Source organism: Anser anser (genome assembly GCF_964211835.1).
Source record: "Anser anser genome assembly, chromosome: 1".
In the NCBI taxonomy this organism is placed as follows: Eukaryota; Metazoa; Chordata; class Aves; order Anseriformes; family Anatidae; genus Anser; species Anser anser.
The window spans coordinates 128,429,211-128,452,707 of NC_139720.1; the positions used below are offsets into that span (position 1 = coordinate 128,429,211).

Here is a 23,497-nt window from a genome sequence, read left to right on the forward strand (position 1 = left end):
TGATAATCATTATGTTGTCTCTGAACAGTAGGGCATACTAACTGAATTTCAGACCTAAATCTTTACAGACCAGATTCTATCTGGGGACAGATATTTGGCATGTGGGCCTTCTGAATGAAGTACGAGTAATTTGTTAATACCCAGTATTTGGGGATGGATTGTATATTTACTTTTCTTGCAATAATTATTGTTTATGTATTACACAGAGTAAACTAAGTTTAGAGAAAATCATTGGCTCTATGGAGTGCAGTGCTTAAAAGATAGGAAATACCAACATTATTTTTACCTGTTCATTAATTTGGCATCACAATTTGTCTTGTGAAGCATTGTCACTTTTTTTTATGCCTTTTTAAATGCTCAACAGGAATCTGTTCCAGAAATGTGTCTCTGTTAGTCAATGAAACAGCTGTTATGAATGTTTTATAGTCATTTTTAATGATTTCTAACCATTTGTTATGGAATTTGGAAAACAAAACAAGAGTTAGCAGTTCACACAAGGGACTACTGGAAAATGTGGTCTTGTACTTAAGGTTTTCCATCCCAGAGAACTAGATGAAATCGGTTAAAATTCTGTTTTTCAAAATATGTTACTTGCTTTGTGTTGTTGTCTTTCTAGATGCCTGTCTAGAATGACCAAATCTGATTTTCAGAAATAGTATGAAAAGACGCTTGCAACCAAAGTCCATGGAAACATTTAAATTAAACTGAAAGTAATAGAATTCTCATCACAACCCAGAGAACCACCAAATGTAATGTCATGAATGCACTACTGCACTGAATCAGTGAAAATCAATACTTAATTTTTGAGTATCTTAACTTTTTCCCTAATTACCTTTGTAAAGACAAGGCCATATTAAGCACCTTCCATGAAAGTGTACAGCAAAAATATTTGAGTTGGATCTACCAGGGTTTTAATATGCAATTACGATAAAAAAAAATGGTTTTGATGTATCAAATAAAATAATTGTATAAATAATTAAGCTTTTCAAAGGGTACTTGATGTTCTTTCTCATTTTAAGTAGGATAAGTATGGCAAAAGTAAATAATGAAGGAAGCCCATGTCTGAATACGCTATTCAGTTTGTTTGTTTGCTTACACGTAAAGACAACCTTGTGAAGAATCCGTTTAATCTCTTCCTGAAAGGATGTTTTTCTTTGATCCTGTGCTATTTATTGCTCATTTAGATTCTGTGGGTTGGTGAAGGAAATTTTGTCTGATGCAGTTGGCAGTACTTTGGAACTAGAAGGGGAAATAGATGGAGACACATTGGAGGTATGTCAAAAATAAAAGATCTAATAACTTTGAGACATTTTCTCCATTTTCCATGTACTTTCATATCGGTATACTGGAAAAATAATAAATAAAATTTAAATTCCTTAATTACATATGAAATTTAAACTCTTACAAAACTGTATATAAGAGTTGCATTCATGTGAAAAAAACACTTGTTTTTAATGAAACGAGTATTTCGTTAAATGAATGTAATTACATTAGTGCTGTAAACTATAAATCTCAGCAGAAGTGTGTTACTGATTTTGTATTTACACTGCAAACAATCTATGGATAAGAATCATCTGATATCAGCTGGCTCAAGTGGATAAAAAAGATACAAAATGAAATAAATTCAAGGAGAAGACATTTAGCAAAGGCACATTGGTTTTTCTGGCCAGTATCTGTTACTATTACAACTCCAGGTAAGTTCATTTGACAGACTTTATCTGTCACAGTGATTTGAGATATTTAGGATTAGATTCATCCATTGTGCTTTTGATTTATCACTGAAACATACATGCTAGGAACCTAGTCAATGTAGCCTTTCTTTATAATCATTACAGAGAAGAAAAACTTGGAAAGGATTATTTAGCTTTTAGGTAGGCTCAGGTTACGGTAGGTGAATCTTCCTAAGACAAACTTTTCACCTCCATACAGATGTTTACATCTATAGCAGCAATTACTCTGTGCTTCTGTTTGTATTGAACTCTGAAAATCCACAACAAAAAGTAGGTTGTGCCTTTTATTTGCGGTCAAGCAAGTTAAGTCAATCGAACTGATGAGTGTAAAACCCTGCTGTGGTTTGTTTGAACTGGGTATCTTTCTGACTGTCCCATTCCAGCAATACTGTTTTGTTTACAATTCAGAGCCTTTACAATGGTGAACTGTTCATAGTACCTGAGGCTTCAGCAGAGGATCAAGAAAGCAGATGGCCCTCTACTGTACTGTTGAATATAATTGCATACTGTGGAGAAGAAAAGTTTTTGCACTAAAATTTATGCATAATGATCAGAGAGTTCTCTCCTCAAGTGAAAAGGACAAGATACACACATCTGTTAAATCCAGCTTAATACATACATCTGTGGATCAGATACATACGTTATATAGGATCAGAAAGAGTATAATCTATAGCTGCAGATTTTACATTACATAGTTGTGAACGTAGTTAATAGTAGGAAAGCCTCCAAACACCACGATCTATTCAGCTGTATAACAGCTTCTCATAGGAAGGGAGTTCACCAGGGCTTGAGTCTTAAAAACTGAACTGGGAAAAGCACTTGCGAATGTGCACCAGGAGACAATCCTGCATCAGTCAATGACACATGGAAAAATGACTAGAGAAATTAATTTTAGATCCTTAAGATCCTTAGGATCCTTTAGATCCTGAATCATTTTATATATCCTGATGTTTTCAGAATTATCACCTTGTTCTTACTGTCTTAGGTCAGGAAATTATGACAGAAATCAAGGTATGCAGGGGAGGATTAATTTGTTAAGCTTAAGACTCCTAATGCCTTTCTGCAACCCAAGATCTTACTTTTAAAAAGATACCACATGGAAAATGCAGCTTTGTATGTTCTTGGTTGTCTTGACAAGCACAGAGAAATGAGAAATTCTTACCATTATTAAAACAGCTGTTAGTATTTGAGGAAGGGGAAAAATAACCCTGAGCACAATTTGGGGGAAGAAAAACTGATTTCAGTTAGAATTCCTGTGAAAATGTTGTCCCAAGGGGATGTATATTTTAGATTGCAGTGTTCTTTGAAAGCAACTACAGTTTAGTTCTACAAATAAAAAGGATTTGGAAGGTGAGTGTGTTTGGCAGTTCTTTCTACCTTAGGATGTTTGTTTCTGCATGTTGAGATTGAAGAAGATCACTTTCAGAGTCCCTGCTATACCCCAAACTGGATATGCTAGAGATCAGACTGTCCTGCGGTTCATGTTCATACAGGAAGTCAGCTATAAACACTTGTTTGCTCCCACCTCATGCCTGAATTGCACATCCAGGGGTTCACATATTCAGACCTTTGGCAATGAGCAATGATTCGTTCAAATTTTGTTTGTGGCTGTTGAAGAGGAGGCAAATGTCAAATGACATCTAATATATATAGTCTATTAAAATGTCTGCCAACTAGCACGGAACTGTAAATCTCAATAATTTTCATGTATCATGGGACCCAGATTAGAGAACATAGGTTTCTCTACAGTAATTATAGAGTTGGCTTTGGATTAGTCCATTGCAGATAGGATTGCTGTCAATCTTAAATTCTGCAATGTGACTGCTGTCTTTTTTCTGCACAGTTTTATGTCATATGATAGCTGTGAAGGATGGATATGCTACTACCAAAGAACTTGACAAATTTTACATATGGTGTTTTGGGTCAGTTGTGCCTATCATACACCAAGATTATGTTATGAACCATGAAGTGCTGAAACATGGAAAATGAAACTGTGCTAAAGCTATGCTGACTTAATTTTAGTTCCAATGAACAGAGTATGTTGTTAGGATAAATGACAGACAGTTTTTCTTTAGCTCCTTCCAGATAGTGGCCTGAAACATACCACCTTTTCTGAGAAGAGAGAGGGAATTTCAGTGACTCAAGGACATTGCAATACCAGAACTGCAAAGCAGATTGGGAAAGTGCTTCACAGAATCACGGGATGGCTTTGGCAGAGACCTCCGGGCTCACCTGCTCCAACCCCTGCCCAAGCAGGGACACCCAGAGCAGGCTGCCCAGGGCTATGCCCAGGTGGCTTTTGAAGATCTCCAAGGAGGGAGACCCCACAGCCTCTTTGTCACTCACACAGTAAAAAAAGTGTTTCCTTCACTTCAAGGTATTAGATCTCAAGGTTACCTTCTGTATGAGATAGTATTATTGCAGGAAGCAGAAAAAGTAGTTATGGATAGAAATATCAATAGGCCATTTAAAAAGATTTCTTGATAGGAAACTCACATACAGCCACAGAAAATAATATGCAGTTTTCCTATATGGGTCATCCTTCTGGACTTGGGAAGATAGAAAAGGTCTGTGGAAACCGTAGTATTTAATTACCCTTTCAGGAGATGGGCCTTTTTTTTTTTGTCTTTTTTCCTTTTGGAGAAAAAATCATAATTAGGAGAGTATCAGAAATGAATTTTGCTGTAGCTAAGCTCTAATGAGTATATAGGGTCTTAGAACAGTGTCCATCCAAATTGGCATAATGAGAATGTCAATTTTATTTATTTTTTAACCATAGATTTCATACATATGTTCCATACATTTACATATTCTGAGGGCTCTGTCAGCAGTTCTCAGATATGACATCTGAACTGTCTTTTGACAGCATTGTTTCATTGAATTTTGTTTACAGCTGCGTTCCTGGTTTGGGTGAATGCATTTGGAATTTGGTTAGGGAAGATTGTTTTATAGAGGAAGTAACGTGGAAATTTTGGAAGTTGTATAATGCACCAGGCTGGTGGGTAACCTACTTACTACAACTGTACTGCACTGTACTCAGAGTAGTACATAACTGTTAAAGCTTTCCGTAATCTTACAGTATTGATTAAAATTTGTGTACTGCTTTGTTTATCTTTTCTGCTTGCAGTATGAATATGATTATGATGAGAATGGTGACAGGGTAGTTCTAGGAAAAGGTACTTATGGAATAGTCTATGCTGGAAGAGACCTTAGCAATCAAGTCCGAATAGCCATCAAAGAAATACCTGAGAGAGACAGCAGGTAAGAGCAAGGGAATTGTTATGTATACACATTGCTAACAAAATTGTAGTTGTTTGCTGAAAACTTTGTTCTTTGTAACAAGTATTTCTCAGTGGTTAGTTTATAATATCCCAGAAAACTAACATGCAATTTTTATTTCCTCCTAGTATTCAACAGTGCCCTTGTGAGAATGACGACTTTCAGTTGTTCAGAAAAGAGTTTATAAATGTGTATATATATTTGTATGTGTATATATATAATGTATGTATAAAAATGATAGTTTGATAAGATTATATATATCATAAATCCTAGAAAAAATAATAATTCATTTTTAAAGTTGCAGTTGTATCTCATTTGTACTGTTTTCAGGGAGGAGGAGAAGGATAAAAGGAGTTTCCAAGGCAGAGATGGTACCACAGAATGATGCAGAAGAGAGTCATGTGTAAATATATTCCTTGAGGGCATGTTTCTTCTACTAGGTTCATATGAGATCCACCTCTGTACTCCTCAGCAGGCAGACAGTCACACTGCATTTTGAATGTCATGGACGTTTACTGAGAATTGCATCAATACCCCTAAAATCCATTGTTTGCAAAAGAGCATTTAAGCGTAGCCTAGAACCTTTTCTCACATCATGAGTTACTCCTTGTTTTATATGTGTGTGTTGTTATTTTTTTGTTTATTCGTTTGTTTTCAATAGATATTCTCAACCTCTTCATGAAGAGATAGCGCTGCATAAATATTTAAAGCATCGGAACATTGTCCAGTATCTTGGATCTGTTTCAGAAGATGGTTACATTAAGATTTTTATGGAGCAGGTGCCAGGAGGTCTGTATCATTCTGAGCTTAGTCTCTCAAAGAAACCAAAACCAGCTGGGATGCTAAACTTAGTGGAAGCCAAAATGTGCACTTAATGTGTTTGTGCACTGTGTTTGGCTTTTCTATTGAGATGTTAACTACCAGTGGCATTCTTTGAATGTAAAGAAGAGATTTGAAGCATACAAATCCAAATACCCTCTCCCCCTCCTGTAATATTAAAAATCTAGAGAAGGGTCGTTAAAAGAAAGTCATTTAATGTTTGGTGTCCAATATGCTTATGATAAAATAGTGGCATTTAAGCTGTACGTTCCTTTTAGCCAGAACACCTAAATGATAAATTGAACTTTTAAGATAGCTTTCTGTTAGCAGTAATTCTGATTGAGCAAAGTGAATATTATTTTCTACTTGCTGCATCCAAACGCTGCTTTTACTTAGACAAATTAGAGATAAAAGTGGTATGCTTCCATTGCTCATAAATTCCAGGTTTGTTCCACAAGCCTTTTCTACATTTTTAGATGTGAAGTCCCTCTACATCCTCCCCAGGTTATTCTCCCATCTCCCTTTTGCTATTTGCTGTTCAATGTCAAGTATATGTCAGGATGAGTGTTTAAATTCTTGTAAGAATGTAATTTGCGAAATTAAAACTTAAATACGAAAAACAGGGAAAAAAAATCAGGCTTTCTATGGAAGATCCAGACACAAATGTTCGAAGTGTAAATAATTTATCTGGGGCATTCAGGATGGGAAGTTCTTTGTTTTTTGAAATCTTGTGGCCTTCTCACCTAAAAGCTTTGATTTTTTTTTTTCTGTTTAGCTGAGACACTTTGACATGTATGACACGCTGATACGACGAGCTTAAATCAACACTTAGACTTGTTTTTCTACACTCGTTAAGAATATCAGCTGCTGCTGTTTACCTACCTTTTCCCCCCGCCCTATTAATATATGCACAGTGGAGTGTGCTGTGATTAGTTGCTAATGTCAGGATATTATGGAACTAATTCTGTTATTTTGAACTCTGCAACCAGTCTTAAAAAGAAACCAGATGTTCAGATTATGCAAGATTCTTTCAGCAAACTTCAGTTTAGAGAGCTGTTGGTGAAGACTTAAAAATCCCTTTGTCTGTGTTTTTCTGGCACGAAGTAGACCACTGCACTTAGTTTAATATGGACAGAAGTAGAAAGACTGTTTATTTTGCTTCACAATTAAACTTATTTAAAGTTATTTAAGAAAATATTAGATACTTTACAGGTAGGGGAATTGTAGATGACCTGTCTCTTACTCTGAATGTCCATTAGTTGGTTGTTTTGAGGAACATTCTTTCCTCTGTCTTAAATGTTTTCAGAAGTTAGTGCTTAAATTAAGCTTAATCTGGCCTTAAATGTTTAATACTAATCTTGGTGTTTTGCTATCTTACTACGCATTCTTCTTAAATCATGTAGGCAGCCTCTCGGCTCTCCTGAGATCTAAGTGGGGCCCAATGAAAGAACCCACAATTAAATTTTACACCAAGCAGATTCTGGAAGGCCTTAAGTATCTCCATGAGAACCAGATTGTACACAGAGATATAAAGGTAAATTTTCTTCTGTCGTTTGCTCTTCATTTTATTTATTTCAGTTAGTTTTACTCTAAGCTGAAGTAGAATTGCTGATAGGATTTCATGGAAGCTTAAAAGAAAAGAATAAAAAAACCCCTTCTCCCTGGTGCTCCTGGAAAATTCCTTTGCAGAAAAGTATATTACAAAGATAACCACAAACCTGAAGGAGTATTGAGATTTCGATTTGGAGTCTGTATTCAGGTGTCTCACCCAACCCCTCCACCCATGCCCTCTTCTCTCTCTCTCATCCAAACCACAGGGGGACAACGTTCTGGTGAACACTTATAGTGGTGTGGTAAAGATCTCTGATTTTGGTACTTCCAAACGACTGGCAGGAATCAATCCATGCACTGAAACATTTACAGGTAAGACTGGTTGAACAGAGTTTGTAAGGGTGTTTTTAGTAGAGATTCTTCCTTAGGATCTAGGTCTGGATCCAGGATAGCTTTGGAGTTAGAGACAAGACGCTCTTTGGATTCGTGGTGAAAATAGGATTAGGTCTCTTTATTTTCAGGGAAAAGTGAGTGGAAGGGTGATCACCACAAACACAGTCTTTCTTTCTTCTTTATTAATGTTACTTAGTTCCTTTTATTTATAAATTTTAATAAATGACTTGAATGTGATGTGGTAATAGTGTTTATTCTAAGTGATTTTCATGCAGTAGCGGTTGATCTGTTGCAATTACATCAGTAAATGCTGGAGTTAAAGCAACTTTTTCATTTAATAATCCTCATAGCAGTAACTCATGCATGCACACTTTTTTTTTTTAAAGCGTGTCTAAATGTGTAGCAAACCAAACACAAGCTTCCAAATACTTTCAGTTTTGAGATATTAAATTTAAAACCCAGCCAACTGGCTAACATGCTGTTATCACCAGGAAAAAGCCGTTTAGATGAAAATAGTAGGCAGACATATTAGAGAAAAGTTTCCTTACACAACAAAATAATAAGAGCTTGCAACATTCCGGGAAAACAAAACTTGCTGAGTAACAGCTGAAACTCCAGACTGAAAAAAGGACAAAATGGTCACATAGTAAATTCTTTTTTTAGTGGAAAATGTAAGTAACATGATGTTTTCACTTGTTATGTGGCCATATGTGTAAGCTAGTACCACAAATCACAAGTCTGGTATTGGCCTGCAGTTTAAGTATGAAAAATGATCCATTGACACAGACTTGAGTCCTGTGGAAGACAGAAGACGACAACCAAGGCTTCCTTTTATCTATCCGGTGGTGATTCTGCAGTTCCTCCAGCTTTCTTACAAAGGAAGCCATGACCATAAAATTGTGAATGTTCTGAAAAGATAAGTAAAAAACTGTTTAGAAAAGTAAGTTATTAGGAAATCTTGTGAATCAGAAATTTGGCCTAAAATTACATCCTAATCTTAACAAGGCACATGTCATCTGCCTGTTAAGATCAACGTCTCATCGGGAGAAGATATTTGAAATGAATCTGTTTTCTGCAATGCTTTAATGATTCTTAATTAAAATCAAGGTGTATTAGGAGTCCTTTACAGAGAAGAAACACGTATTATTTGTACAGCTTGGAATCACAAATGCAGCATTTGAATGTTTTGTTTACAATGAAGAGCTGTGAAAAGCAATCTCTTCAGGTCATAGGTGTTGCAAAAGAGAAATGACAATCTCTGAACAACACTGGTTAAGTGCTGGCTTCTGAAGCATTTCTTTAAGGAGTTCCATCATATTTTCCAAACTAATTATTTAACAAATATATTTTTAAGGAATCATCTTCCTTATGCAGTGGGATGAATAATTCTCAAATACATACAGATATCCTGAAAAGAATATTTTCAGTTTTTGCCTGCAACATCTGTCTTTGCCGTTATTTTTAGACTGGTTCCATGAAGTTATACTCCATGGGAAAGAAGCCCGCTAACAAGTGGTGTGGTGTATAGCAGTACAGTGCTTCTCATTTCTACAGGATATTGTGGGAACTTTAAGTATATAAAGGGGTTCAGTAAGGCAAAAGATGAAGTCACGGCAGAAGATCCTTTCGTGGTTATTAAAAACGATGATCCAAAAGTTAATTTTGGCCCAGGAAGTCACTGTTATGGCTGATTGCTATTATGGCTGAGGCAGACACTAGAGGAAAATCACTGAGTCCTTGCCTGTGTTTATGTACTCTTTAGTGGGTTTTCAGCAACTGATTGCTCTTAGAGGTGATACATGGAGACACGGTATCTGATGGAAAATCACCATACTGTAATAAAATGAGGTAAACCTTTCCTTGGGCTCTTTGTTCTCTTGTATGGTTGCTGTCCTGTTTGTGCCTTAGGGGGGTAATTTACCATAAGAAGAAATGTTTTACTTAAGTTCTCAGTTTGGATTTAAAATGAGGAGGCAGGGGGCTATGGCCAGGTAGGGCTTAAAAGCTCTCTTGAGATTTTTTTTTTTAAGTTTCTTAACTCAGTACATAAACTTTGCAGATTTAGGCATTTTGCAATGCAATCCAGATGATTCAAGGGTCAGACTGCTAGTGGTTTAAACATTATATTCCTCCATTCAAGACATTCAACCTGAAGGCAAAGCTGTGGCTTGAACTGTTGTTCTACAGCAATCATGTTTAATGAGCATGCTAATATGCAATCCCTTTTATCTTCACCAGACGTCCTTTACGTCCTTTACTTAATTGTTCACAGCTTTACCACAGTGTAATTTCATTGCTTTCTTAAGTAGAAAAATGATTTAATTTAAAGATGTTATAAGAGATCCAGCAGGAATTAATGTGGAAAAAATATTGTAGTGTTTGAAACAATGAGGGTGTTTATAGGTTTCCTTTGGTAGTGTGGACTGACTTCTTGTAAAGTTCTCTTGTTAGCTGGTTTAATATGTGATTGAGCATCAGTGATTCCAGACTGACCATCTTGGTTTCATTTATTTACTGTTTTTTGTTTATCAGTGTTATAACTAGTATTACAGTCAGATTGTCTACAAGCAAACTTTGAAGACATTCAGATTCCTTCATTAAGAGCCAATTGCAGGGCCCTATTTTGCCAACATGTATAACTTTAGAAGTTTCAATAGATTTTTCTTCTCTCTCTCTCTCTCTAACTCTGGATGTCAAAAATCCCAAGCACATCAAAAAGACTTCCTTGAACTGCAATTTATGATGGGTTCATTTATTTTTGTAGTTATCATGTAATTGATTTACCTTGATTACAACCAGGATTCTCCTTGTGTAAAAAGTCAGATTTAAAAAACAATGAAAAAAAAAAGTTTTATCTGTATCATCTTACATGTACAAAAACAGTTTTATCAACTAACTTTTTGAAATTCCCTGTCACTAGTTTGCAATACCAATATTTTTTTCCAGATATTTTTCCTTTGGTGGTATTGTCCCAACTCCCTTATTTTTATGACACCTTTTCCTTTTTAAAATGTATATTCATCTACTTGTATGTAGATGTTATTGTATGTTTCAAAAAGACATTAAGTTGAGTAAGTGCTTGGACGCGTGGTTCATAGGGATTTTTTTTTGGTTGAGATTTTACCTCATTTGCATTATGTAGTTTTGCCTTATCATCATCATTACAGGTATTTCCTGCAGATGTTGTTTTTTTTTTTTAAGGCTACTATTAAGTCCTTATTGACTAAATCTTGCTTCACCAGTAATATTAAAGAACAAATTCTCTGATAGGAAAAACAAATTACACCTACATTGAAACAGAGACCTGTGAACTGCCAGTATGAAAAGAAGTAACTATCAAAGAAAATATTACTAATAGTTATCATCCTAAAAATACCTATCATGTAATTTGTATATTACAATGAATGAAAATACATCTTAGTCTGTTTATGGTGAAGGACTGGCAAAATTTTATTTTTTTTCAAAAATTTGTAAAAAGCAAGCATGATTAACCCTTCTGCTTGTCCCGTTCTTTCAGGCTTTCAATTCTTTCAGTTTCTTTTCAGTTCTTTCATTGTGTCTTGTGGCTGTCTTTCCAGAGGCACTTCACAAAGTTGAGAACCTCTTAGTTTCCCAAAGCAAGTCTTCTACTGCTTGTGTGGGCATATTTCTCAGGGGCCCACCTGACTCTGGAGGAGCTGTTTCCTACCAGTGCTGATGCTGTGAGATCATGGTATGATGACAGTGGCCAAGAATTTCACACAAGTTTTTCCTGAAGACATTTGCCCCTGCCTCTAAGAAAGCACCACAATACAGCTTTCTGAGAACAAACCGTGCTTACGAAACAATGATAATTTTAACTGTGTGTGTCCCTAGTTTAACAGAAAAATAACATTTCCCTACTTCTAACACTTCTACCCACCAGACCATTTGGGCTTGCATTCTTTGTATTCTACTTCTACTTTCCAGTATAGAATTGTAATTTTTTTTCCATGATGTTGTTTTTCTTCTAGCTTTCTTCTCTCTAGCAGTAGCTGTGTTACTCTTAAAGATCCCATCTTCAGGCCTTCCATCTCTATCACTAGATGCTGTCCTGCACTGATATTCTCATTATAGGGGTAAACATAAGAAAAACTATTCTCATGAAGAGTATCTGTCACTTTGCTGCTTTTCATCACCGCTTACGTACAGAATCTTTACAATTTAGTGCCTGCAAAAATTGTTTGATATAATTTTAGATTCTGAGGAAGCATTTGGGTTATGAATATATTTTCAGCAGTTTGAAGACTTGCTTTAGAAAGGGAGAAAAGTTTATAGAAAAAATGCTAAAATGTAACTTTCTGTCTAGTTTTAGTATTGATATTGGAAATCAAATGTGGTTTTTTTTTTTTATACAGGCTGCATTTGACAATTTTTGGATTGCTTAGTGGTGTGTTTATTCTCTTCAACAAGAATTAATATAAAACGTAACAATCCTTTTTGTCCTGCCTAGGAACATTGCAGTACATGGCTCCAGAAATCATTGATAAAGGACCACGAGGATACGGTGCACCAGCTGATATCTGGTCACTAGGTTGTACCATTATTGAAATGGCAACAGGCAAACCTCCATTTCATGAACTAGGGGAGCCTCAAGCAGCAATGTTTAAAGTAAGTATTTTTTTTTTAAATTTTTTTTACTGCCCAGTTTATGAATTTTCAACTACTAACTTAATATTAATTGTTAGTAACCTTTTGTTATATGGACTGTTTTGCACAAAGCCACAGTCTGCCCTGTATTCTTAATTCTGTCTGAAGGATTCTTCCCTGCTCTAAGTTGTGTTGTTCTAGGGGGCAATAATTTATTTTTGTGTTGGAAATAGGTTATGACTCAGAGCAACAACCTGAAAGATGAGTGAAGATTTATGAAAACTAATATTCTCTAACTTCTTACTTCTGTCATCTCCTACTCTTGATTAATGATTTCCTTCTTGGCAACCAGAGTCTCCAATGATGACAATCAAGTTCTTGCTGCTGCTTTAAGTCTTTTTTTTTGTAAGCCTTCCTTCCAGAGGATCTGTTTGCCTTGTCTTTCAAAGGCCCAATCTCTGCAAGGTGGTAGAAAGCTCTGGTGGAAGAGGGCAGTCTAATTTTTCCAGGATTTCTTACAATGGGAAATATATTATCTCCATAACCTAGCAAACTACTTTAAATTATGGATATTGTTAAATGGCTTTTCCTTGGTATGTAGTTAAAAGTCACAATGTGAACATCAGTGTAAATTATTACTGTAGCCATGGTAGCAAAATCAAAAAATTATCAATATGGATAGTAAGCTGGGCTGCAAATCACCATGCTTCATACTGGGCCTGCGAGTTGTCCCATGCACCAAAGCTAAAAGGCAAAGAAAGGGACAGTTACAGTTTTTGACGTAGTTGTTCCAACAGTATAATGGAACTGTCCTGGCTTTTGTTTAGCACTTAAGGGCACCTGGCACCACAGTGCCATCAGCTTGTGACACAGCCGAAGCTGGCTGTGTGAGCCTGCCTCCCGAGTGCACAAAGAGGAGCTGACCACGGAGAAGGACATGTCAAGAGGAGTCGTCACAGCCCAGCGAGCAGCTGGCTCTCTTCCCTCTGTGCCTGAAGCAAAAGTCTTGCTGGGCTGGCATTTTGAAATGGTGAAACTATATACCCCATTTATAAAGCACCGTCCAAAATGCACATGGGATTTTGCAAATCAGATAAAAATGCTTCATCAGGAAAGGTAGATGCATAGATAGAACCATGGATGTGTCCAACAGGGCACAACATAAATTTAATTATTTATTAAATACATCAATTTAATTGCAGAGGTTAGCAAGTTGCCTATATTTAAAAGAGTTACCTGCAGTTTTTGTTCAGAATATAATGAGTTTTGAATGTGCTTAGCATTCTGGTTTGGAATGGCTTAATGCATTGTTAGCATTTTACATTCTGCACTGTCACTTGAAAGCAAGTGCAGCTTGCTTTCACTGCTCAGCATTTTTTTGCTTCAGCTTGCATTGAAGCAGAACCACTATCGTAAGTGCGTAAGTGCCCCAGCATGTTAAGGCAGCTGTATAATGAGATTATTTAAACAACTTACCATTTTAGCAAGCTGCTGGCACTTGTTTAACTGCTGGGCTACTATCTCCCTTGTGGCCACTATCTTTCTGCTTGGTCTCCAGCACCTGCTTTATGTAAAGATGCTGAGTCTACAAGACAGACACCTGCCATACAGTGCACACATTACACAGCTCTCACCTCAAGACATTTACACGGGCTTGGCATTAAAGAGGAAGAAGGCAGCGAAGGAGCTGGAGAAATCACTAGGGAGCAACTTGAACAAGCACATTTTTCATTACTTAAAGAAGGTTTGGAGGATTGTGTCTCGATAAACCTTTGGGCATCACATGATTTTCATTACCTAACACTGCATGCCTGCAGAAGACATCTGGCCCAAGTGCCTGGGGTGGTGACAAGGTCTGGCAAGGTCGTTGTCAGCATTCGTACAAGGAAATTTGGCAGCAGCTGGAGCAGAACAGGTGCAGGCCTGGGCAGCGAGGCAGTCGGCACTAGAGGAGGAAGTTATTCCTGTTCCAAGGCACAAATGTGCTGGAGGACGTCAGCAACTGAGAGAGACGACACTGCAGTGGGGCGATGGGAAGCGTGTGCTACCTCAGGAGGGACACTTGGCTAGTGCGAGAAGCAGCATCTTAAGCACTTGGTATGCAATAATGTCCAAATCCCGAGAATGTCTGGAGGTAGATGGCTGGATACATCTGTACATTGACATTTGTGTTAACACAGCGGGCATTCAGGCCGTGTTTGCAATGAAGTAACACGGGATCAGAACCTCATCACTTCACTGCTGTGTGGGTACCTGGACCTCTGCTTTTCCCATTTGCAGTCATTGAGGTTGTGACAGGTCATACTAAGAACGCTTAGGCCCATGCTCTCCTTGCAGTTTGGTTAAAATAATTTGCATTTGTGTTTTACTTGCAGGTTGGGATGTTTAAGATTCATCCTGAAATTCCAGAATCGCTGTCCACTGAAGCAAGGGCCTTTATTTTGCTTTGCTTTGAACCCGATCCTTGTAAGCGTGTTACAGCATCTGATTTGCTCAGAGATTCCTTCCTGAAGCAAGTAAACAAGGGCAAGAAAAGCAGAATTGCATTCAAGCCTTCAGGTAATTATCAGCCAAATGCGAGTCAACATCGTTATTAAGGGTTATATAAAAGATTGGAGCCATTAAGCACTTCATTTTACTACAGATTTTTCTTGTGCCAAGAAATCAGCAGGAACTCAACAGTTGAAAGTGCCTGTGATTTGTAATTACACATATTTTGCGAGAATTGTTTAATTTTGGTGTCTTGCTTATTTTGCATTTTTTCTTGCTGAAAACTCCCAACCACGTTCTTCCTTCCACCAAAATAAATGCCCCATTTATAGTAAATTGAAATTAGAAAAATGACGTTCAGTAAAGAATTTCCAAAGCAGCTCTACATTTTAGATTCACAATTATGTACATTTCAGAGATCTGGGTTTTATAGAGTAGGTCCTTGGCACCCGAAAATGGGTCTGTCAGGTGTCTACATGGCTCAGCATTTTCGAACTTGATATGTAACTTGGAAATGTGACATGTAGGCAATGAAGTATCAGTTCTGGGGGTTGATTTGTTTTATCCACTTATCTTGTTTTCCCCCGCTCCCGCAGTGGGGAGCCACTTTCTTAATGATAAGCAATTCTTAATACAGACCTGCCAAATAAATCCTAAGTGTTTGAAGTAACTGTCCATTTAAAAATAAGCAAAACCATTGATCTTTTCGCTGTCTGCACACACACATGCACACATTCCCAGTGCAAACTGAATCACTTCCCTCCTTGATCATTTTTTCCCTTGCCTGGGAGCTTTTGAAAGAAAAGGAGTGGAATACTTAGGGGGAAAAACTAGCAAAGAATTTGTAACACCTAGCTGAGCTGGATTCAGCAAGGAAATGGGCGTCTCCTCTTGTCCTGAGGGGCAGCGGGTGAAAAGAACTGCAGTCCCTGAGGTTAGACTGATTAATGGGAGAGCTCATGCTGCTCTGCTGGGAGCTATCGGCAGGGTGGCAGCCTTCTGCGATGGTCTTTTCAGCCCTTGGCTGAGGACATTTCTTGGGCAATTGTGTGGCATTACAAAGGATGCTGCCTGCCCTGTTAGCTGCCCTGGGAGCAACAGGGTCATTGTCAAATACCAGGGGAGCTGCGGTTGTCTTCTCCACCCCTTCCTTCCTCCTGCCTTCCTCCTTTCTTCTCCCACTCGTTGGTGAGGCTATGGGACTCCGGGTGGCCTGAGGAGCCGGTGCTGCAGGGTGCAAGCTCTGGGCTGCAGCAAGAAGCAAGCTCAGCATTGGCCGGGGATGCGAGCAGAGTGGGCAAATGCTACAAAAACTATTTCTTGGGTGAAGGAAGGGAAACACAACATGGCTGCAGCTGAATGTGTGGTTTGCTGCACTGAATGGGGGAAAGTTGTGCTGGCTGCTGCCGACATCTCCACGGGGAGTTTGGGAGCACAAAGCAGGTCACGGTGCAGCAGGTCACTTTGTCTTCCCCCTCTGCCATTTTCCTCACTACCAATTTCCACATCTTTGCTCCCAGCTTTCCATCCTCTCTTTTTTTTTTTTTCTTTCTGCTGATAAAAGCAGCCCACATCAAATCTCTTACTCTTGGGATGACAACTTTCAATTTTCCATACAGCAGAGAAGCCTTGAACGAGGTCCCACAAGGCGACATACATTGTTTCATTTCCGCGAAGCTTTAACCTCAGCCGTTTGAACATCTATCATTTACTATGGAGTGTCAGAGCTTTCTGAACAACTTTTAACTTCTAGCTCTTGCTTCTCCACACAAGTCGTTGCGACAAACATCAAAAACTTTCATGATATTTTAGCTTCACACGTGTACTCTAGTTAAAAGAACTTCTTTACTTTTCTTACCATGCAGCTGCAAACTGGCAATCAGGTTTATAACAATCTCTCAATATCTGTTGATTTTTTTTTCCCCTTCTTTCTTTCAAGATGAATTGGAGTGGGACAAGAGATTTCCTTCAGGCTAGTCCCAAAACAGAGACTCCTTACTGAGGGCAGGGGGAAATGTGAACAAAGCTGATGCCTTGAGTGACAGAGAGGGAGCAATTGTACGTCCGTTAGCACCATCGGGCAGAGGTGAGGTGGGAGGGGGCCGGATATCAAAGTGATCTCTGCTTAGAGATCCAGCTGTGGTGGAGCAGCTGGTGGTACCCGGCTGGATCGAGACAGGCTCATGAAACAGCTGTATATTCAGTTGCACCCTCTGTGGGAATAGCACCAAGGGGGAGTGGGTGTATGTCTGCAAGACAGGGTAACAAAATGACCTTCATATTTCATCTAGGTGCTGTGCTGCCTTTGGGTTCAGCAGTTAGTTAATTCATACCTTCTATTGCTTATGCATGTAATGATTTAGAGTTGTATTTCTGCTTTCTATCCACGAGGTTACCTCTCCCTCAGCCATTCTGCAAAATGAGGCCTCGATATCACTGCAGATGATCACAGCTGCTTTAAGCACATTGCCCTTTCCTACCCGGTTTCATTACATATTTATAATGTCTGTTCGTAGATTACAACCGTAACACATCCCTCCCGCTGCCCATCCACGGAGAGCAGGCTGGCAGTAGCAGCAGCGAGCATGGCTCCGTTTCGCCAGACTCTGATGTACAGCACGATATGTTTTTTGAAAGGCCAAAGAGATCCATTTCAGAGATTCACGTAAAGCATCCCATCTCCCATTTGCTGAGGTAAAACATTTTCTTTTCACTTGACACCCATGATTATTGTGTGGATTTAATTCCTGTTATATTTTATCTGAAGATATTTTTTTTCACAGTGACTTTAGTAAGCAGGTGAGTTACAGAGGCAAGTTACCAGTTAACTTAAATATTGCGTATATTTAACTAATGAAAAAATATTTTTTTAATGTTTCCATGTATTTATGTACCTTTTTTACCCCTATAATTGTTAGTCTTCCTATTGAGCAAGTGCATATGGATTCAGGAGTGACTGAAGGAATTGCCCCTTTCCCTTTTTTTTTTTTTTTGCTAGTTCTGCTGATCAGAGAGCACAAAACAGTACTTTCAAATGAGAACGTTAGAGTGTGGGGCCAGGAAAAATGAATAGTTACCCTCAGTCCAGGATTTTCAGTTTCCCTCCCCAAAACTGAGCCAGTGCTGGGTGATGCTGGCACCAGCTTCTCAGCAGGGTGAGGTGACCAGTGTGCCTTCAGTGAGGTTTTTCACCAGCTGAGGATCTGCACCATCTCCTCTGCAGTTTGACTCGCTTTGTAACCTACCAAGCACCCCTCCTCCCTTCTGGCAGTGCTGCCATGTTGGTAATTCTGAGGTCTCTCTTGTTTGTGGCCCTGTTGCTGATGCAGCGTGCCCGACGAGGGCTTGGCCTTGGAGGACAGGAGCGCCTCTCCTTCCCTTGAGGATAAGGATTCTGGTCTGTTTCTGCTACGGAAGGACAGCGAACGCCGAGCAATTCTGTACAAAATCCTTAAGGAAGAACAGGATAAAGTTGCTTCAAATTTGCAGGACTGTATTGCACAGGTAATTTCAACTTTTTTTCCTGCTTCAAAAGGAAAATGACGAGCTAGCTTGTCAGTATCATTTCTTTCCTGAAAACAAATAAATGAAGGTGCCAATAGTTTTAAATTAATAGTTCTTTCTGTAGTCCACATTCATACTGGCACTCGTGTTTGATGGTGTGTAAACTTCAACTGCTTGGATTGTTCCTTCTGAATATTTTAATCTCTGAGGGTTGTAACTGTGTGGGCCTTTTGCTGTTGCCTGAATGGACAGCAAACATCACGTTTTGCCTGTTACTGGCCTCCTGTTTTGGGGCATCTGGTGGCTGTTAGACAGCTGAGATTGGTGTGCTAGGTTTTTTTTGGTTGTTGTGCATGTTTTGTTTTGTTTTTTTAAGGACAAAGTTGCAGAACATCCCAGAGTTTTAAAGTTTGTATGTGGCATCTTGGTCAGAAGTAACCAAGGTTTTAAATATTTTCCAGGATAAGGAAGGATTATTTAGTAACAGCAAGTCCTACCTCAGTATCCAGCTGTTCTGCAGCATTGCCTTAATCATCTCCTTTCCATAATTGCTGTAATACTTCTTTCTCCCTTTTCCTTTGAATTACACAGGTTGTTATTCTTACAAGTACTTGAATGGCTTTAACTATAGGGATTATGGACGGCAAATCATAGATTGAACATTTGAGTACTATCACTGCATGACTTAGACCTTTCTCTGACTTATCATAGATGTGTGTATAAATATAATGTTTTGCCTAAAGAAATTGAATGTCTGCATAATTAGTTAGAAGTCCAGATTCAGCCTCAAAAAGCTGAGAGCATCCATTAAAATTTGTGTGTCTTACCAACTCGCTCTGCTGCTTTTATGGAGAGGAGCTGCCCTCTGCAGTACATTGGACAAATGTGTAAATACCATCTTGAAGCTCTTACCGTAGTGACAGCCACAGTAGCAGCAGACCTAATTCATTTTTGGAAAATAGGAATTACTGTAAATAAAAATAGAAAAAATGTAGAAAATAAAGGCTAGGCAGAAATGAAAGTTCTGTGACTTCTGTGTATAGGTACGAAACATACATCTGCAAAGCTATAAATTGTAACCTAAATATTAATACTACTAATTAGATGTCTAATGACTCTGGGATTTACTTGATACACATTTTTTATCTTTTCTCCAGAGCTCTGAAGAACTGCAACTTTCAAAAGCCCACATCAACCAAATTATTGGGATTTTAAGGGACTTCATTCGCTCTCCTGAGCACAGAGTGATGGCTTCGACCATATCCAAGCTGAAAATGGATTTGGACTTTGACAGCACTTCCATCAACCAGATCCATCTGGTGCTGTTTGGGTTTCAGGATGCGGTGAGTTCTTTGCCAGGCACAGAGGGAGGGGAATTCTTCCAGGACATACCTCTCCCCAGGGGGTTTGTAGCTTCTCTCCTCTTCCTCACCTCTTGCCCCTTAGCCTCTTCCTGCTGAACAGCAGAAGGACACACAGGGCTGGACGCAGAGCTCAGGGAGATGGGCGCTGCCAGCCAGGCCATGAAGCCAAGCAGGGGTTGAGGGCTGCCCGTAGGCTACCAGCAAGCTGTAATGTTTGTTCTGGGCCCTGCGTTTATCTCGTGTTCTACCTCCCCTGGTACAACAGAGGGGCTAAAACTGTCAAATTGTTGTTTAGACTTTCAAAAGTGGGAGGGCATTAGTGACTCATGCAGTTGTTTCTTTATAAAACTTCACCTTAATATTGAAAAACAAGACTTTCTTTCTTAAGGTGTAAGCTACTGTTGTTTCCTGCAGCTTTTACTTGTGTATTTGCAGGTGAACAAAGTATTAAGGAATCATTTAATAAGGCCCCACTGGATGTTTGCAATGGACAACATAATTCGCCGTGCAGTCCAAGCAGCAGTCACTATTCTTATTCCAGGTAAATCAAAACAGCTGTAAACAACCTAAAAAAAAACCCTGATCGTGTATCAGGTAACAGCAAATGGAGCAGTTTAAATGTTTCAGTGTAATCCATCAGCATGTTGTTAACAACATCCCTTGTGTAACAACATCCAAGGCACAGGCTCAATGTTGTGCAGAAAGAACCGTTGATCAAAGATTAATGCCATACCTGCAGTACAAAGTGCGTAACGAGTAAGGTTACCAGTGGGTAACTGCACCACCAGTGTGGTCTGGTTTAAACAAAGAAAAAAAAAAAGCAACAAAGAAACAAAAGAGCAAATTAAATTTAGAATAGAATAGTTCAGTTGTAAGGGACCACCAAAGACCGTCAAGTCAAACTGCCTGAGCACTTCAGGGCCAACGAGTAGCTAGGGCACATCACTGAGGGCATTGCCCAAATGCCCCTTGAGCACTGACGGGCACGGGGCAGCACCCAGCTCCCCAGGAAGCCTGTTGCGGTGTGTGACCGCCCTCACGGCAAAGAAACGTTTCCTGATGCCCAGCCTGAACTCCCCGGCGCAGCTCTGTGCCGTGCCCGTGCCCTGCCAGCGGGTCCCAGGAGCGGAGGCCGGCGCCTCCCCCTGCGCTTCCCCTCCTCGGGAGGCTGCGGAGAGCGGCGAGGTCGCCTCTGGGCCTCCTCTCCTCCAGGCTGGGCAGCCCAAGTGTCCCCAGCCTCCCCTCACAGCACATGCCTTCCAGCCCTGCCGCCTGCTGTGCTGGCCTCCTCTGGGCGCTTTCAGGGACCTCAGCAGCCTTTCTGTGCTGCGGAGACAATACAGTCCAACCTGGAACCACTTCTATTAAGAAAGAAAATGACGCTATACAACATTTTAATGAAATCCAAGTGGAAATCCACTGCTTGTCTGGTCTGGTTATGTGTTCTGAAAAATGACTACTGAGCTCTAGAGCAGATGCTAAGAAGGGGAAAGAGCAGTGCATTTATATGAGATTTTGGCCCACAGATGGGTAATAGGAAAAATCACCACCATCACCAAGAGGGGAGAGGCTAAAAGACAATGGAATATATCTAAGACATTCAGGAATAAATCTAAGTTGGAGATCTGCAGGTAGCTTCGTAACTCTCTGAAGTGCTAAGCGCTCTTTCCAGTATGAGAATATTCTGAGTGCACTTAGTGATGGTGAGCCCTTTCAGTCTGAAGTTGCCATGGCTTTAGAGCCAAATCAGCCAAATTTCTTAAGACTTTGTTGTCAGAAGAAAAGTGGCAGCTCCTCTTTGGTGGGAAGGGCAGGAGCCTGCAGCAAGTTCTGAGAGAAATGGAGTAAGAAATGCTTCCTGGGAAAGACAACAGCATTGTAACTCTTTGGTAAAGGGCAATGGGGATAAACAACTTCTTAAAAATAAATAGATTAATAAAGAGAACAAAAGCCGAACAAGCTTTCATGGATTTTTCATTAATGCATTTCACTAACTGCCTTGTTATTCAGCACAAGCGTATTTATCACAGCCACCTCTACTGGTAAGCTACAGCTGAGCTACTACAGTGCCACTCGTACTTTTAGAATTGAGGTCATAAAATCTGGGGTCCAGCTAACAAGGCTTTGCTACTCCCCTGCTCACCACTGTAATAAAAATGAAAAAAGGTCACATCCTCAGCTGGAGCTTCCTCAATTCCAGTAGTAAAGAAGAAACTGTACCAACCCATGGAGCTATCCTTGTATAAAAACAAACTTGTTTTATCAGAGCTTCGCGCTCACTTTGAGCCAGCATCAGAAACAGAAGGTGGCGACAAAGATGGTGAGGAAGTGGAGGAGAGCTACCAGCCCACAGAACAAAACGGGACCGAGGACCCTGCCGTCACATCAGGAGTGAGCACCCTCAGCTCCGTGGTGTCACATGAGGCGCAGCAGCAGCTTAGCCTGGAGCTGGGCAGACTCAAACAGGAGACTGTCAGGTAATCCTTATATGCAGACTATGCATTTATTTTCAGGCAGTCTTTGAAAAGCTCACAGACGCTTTCTGCAGTGACAGGTACACACGTAACAAGAACACTGCTTACCTTGTGATAAAGCAGACCTTCCAGGAGCACAAGGAGATTGAGAATACACTGGCAGGGCTGGTATGACAACTCAACAGCCTTCAGTACAACTTTTGTTTCTACGTAAATCATTTTTAATTCCAGAACGTCCTCGGGAATTTCTACCATTAAGTAATTAGGCCTGTGTAACTGTGTTGGTTTCTTTCCTACTTCCTTAGTTCACTGGATGCCACCTGACCTAGTGGCAGTGTCCTCAGAGATGTTCCTGCGAGTTTTAGGAAAACACCACTATAAAGGCAGATACTCTGCCCAGGGCAACCGCAAAGCAATAGGAACAGAATTTACACATATTTACTAAATTCTGCTGCAAAGATGAAAGCCTTAAAGTGCCACCACTATGCTGAGTCTCAGACAACCAAAATGAAATGTTTTATCTTCCTTAAGCGTATCAGGAAGAGTATCAAGCATCTCTGACCTGTGGTAGTTGTTAAAAATGATACTTTTTTTTTTTTCCTCCAAGTAAATTTGATTATTCTCACTATAGCTATGTTTGCTCTCTCTTGTATGCTAACAGGCTTTTGGAAAACCTAATTCAGAAGGAAAAAGAGTATCAGACTCTCTTACAACAATCTTTGGAGCAAAAAACTCAGGAATTATGTTTGCTTCAATTAAAACTTAAACCCAAAGGTAGGAGGAGATACTGCATACTTTGACAATTATACACAAGTATATTGGCTCGTGATTGTTTAAAGGGTAATTTGATTTGGCTCAAGGTCTCTTAAAAGATCCTCTATTTTAAGTAGTTCTCAGACCAGCACTTTTGTCCTAGTTTTGTGGTATATTAACCTATGCTTTATTTTTTTTTCCTGTTAAAGACTCTCGGTGGACTGCATCAACTTTTAAAGAGAATGCAGACCCTGAGCTCACGAACTGGCTGAAACAACAAGGAGCAGACTTGGATGCAATTAAGAGGGTAAAAAAAGAAAAAAAAAATCACCTTAAAAAAAAAAATCATTGCAGTCATTGCTAGGAGTCTGGTTTCAAAGAAGGAATACTAATTTAGGAACAAATCTGCCTTCCAGTTTGCTGAAGAGGATTATACACTAAGTGCTGTCCTCAACGATATCACTAAAGATGATCTGCGGTACCTTCAACTGCGGTAAGGAACTACCGCTTAGGTCATTAAGAGTTGAATTTG

General features: G+C 39.3%; 1 protein-coding gene across 4 annotated transcripts in view; it reads left to right on the plus strand.

The window, feature by feature from the left end:
* Positions 1 to 23,497, plus strand: part of MAP3K15 (mitogen-activated protein kinase kinase kinase 15) — an 85,997-nt gene that overhangs the window by 61,551 nt on the left and 949 nt on the right. For all 4 annotated transcript variants that reach the window (XM_083850434.1, XM_083850437.1, XM_083850435.1 and 1 more), the window contains 15 exons: positions 1,185 to 1,272; positions 4,858 to 4,991; positions 5,671 to 5,798; positions 7,232 to 7,362; positions 7,646 to 7,751; positions 12,244 to 12,401; positions 14,756 to 14,939; positions 17,387 to 17,564; positions 18,200 to 18,374; positions 19,532 to 19,717; positions 20,174 to 20,279; positions 22,005 to 22,215; positions 22,874 to 22,986; positions 23,175 to 23,272; positions 23,382 to 23,458. In XM_083850434.1, coding sequence (XP_083706560.1) covers positions 1,185 to 1,272; positions 4,858 to 4,991; positions 5,671 to 5,798; positions 7,232 to 7,362; positions 7,646 to 7,751; positions 12,244 to 12,401; positions 14,756 to 14,939; positions 17,387 to 17,564; positions 18,200 to 18,374; positions 19,532 to 19,717; positions 20,174 to 20,279; positions 22,005 to 22,215; positions 22,874 to 22,986; positions 23,175 to 23,272; positions 23,382 to 23,458 — 2,073 coding nt within the window. The remainder of the gene's footprint in view (positions 1 to 1,184; positions 1,273 to 4,857; positions 4,992 to 5,670; positions 5,799 to 7,231; positions 7,363 to 7,645; positions 7,752 to 12,243; positions 12,402 to 14,755; positions 14,940 to 17,386; positions 17,565 to 18,199; positions 18,375 to 19,531; positions 19,718 to 20,173; positions 20,280 to 22,004; positions 22,216 to 22,873; positions 22,987 to 23,174; positions 23,273 to 23,381; positions 23,459 to 23,497) is intronic.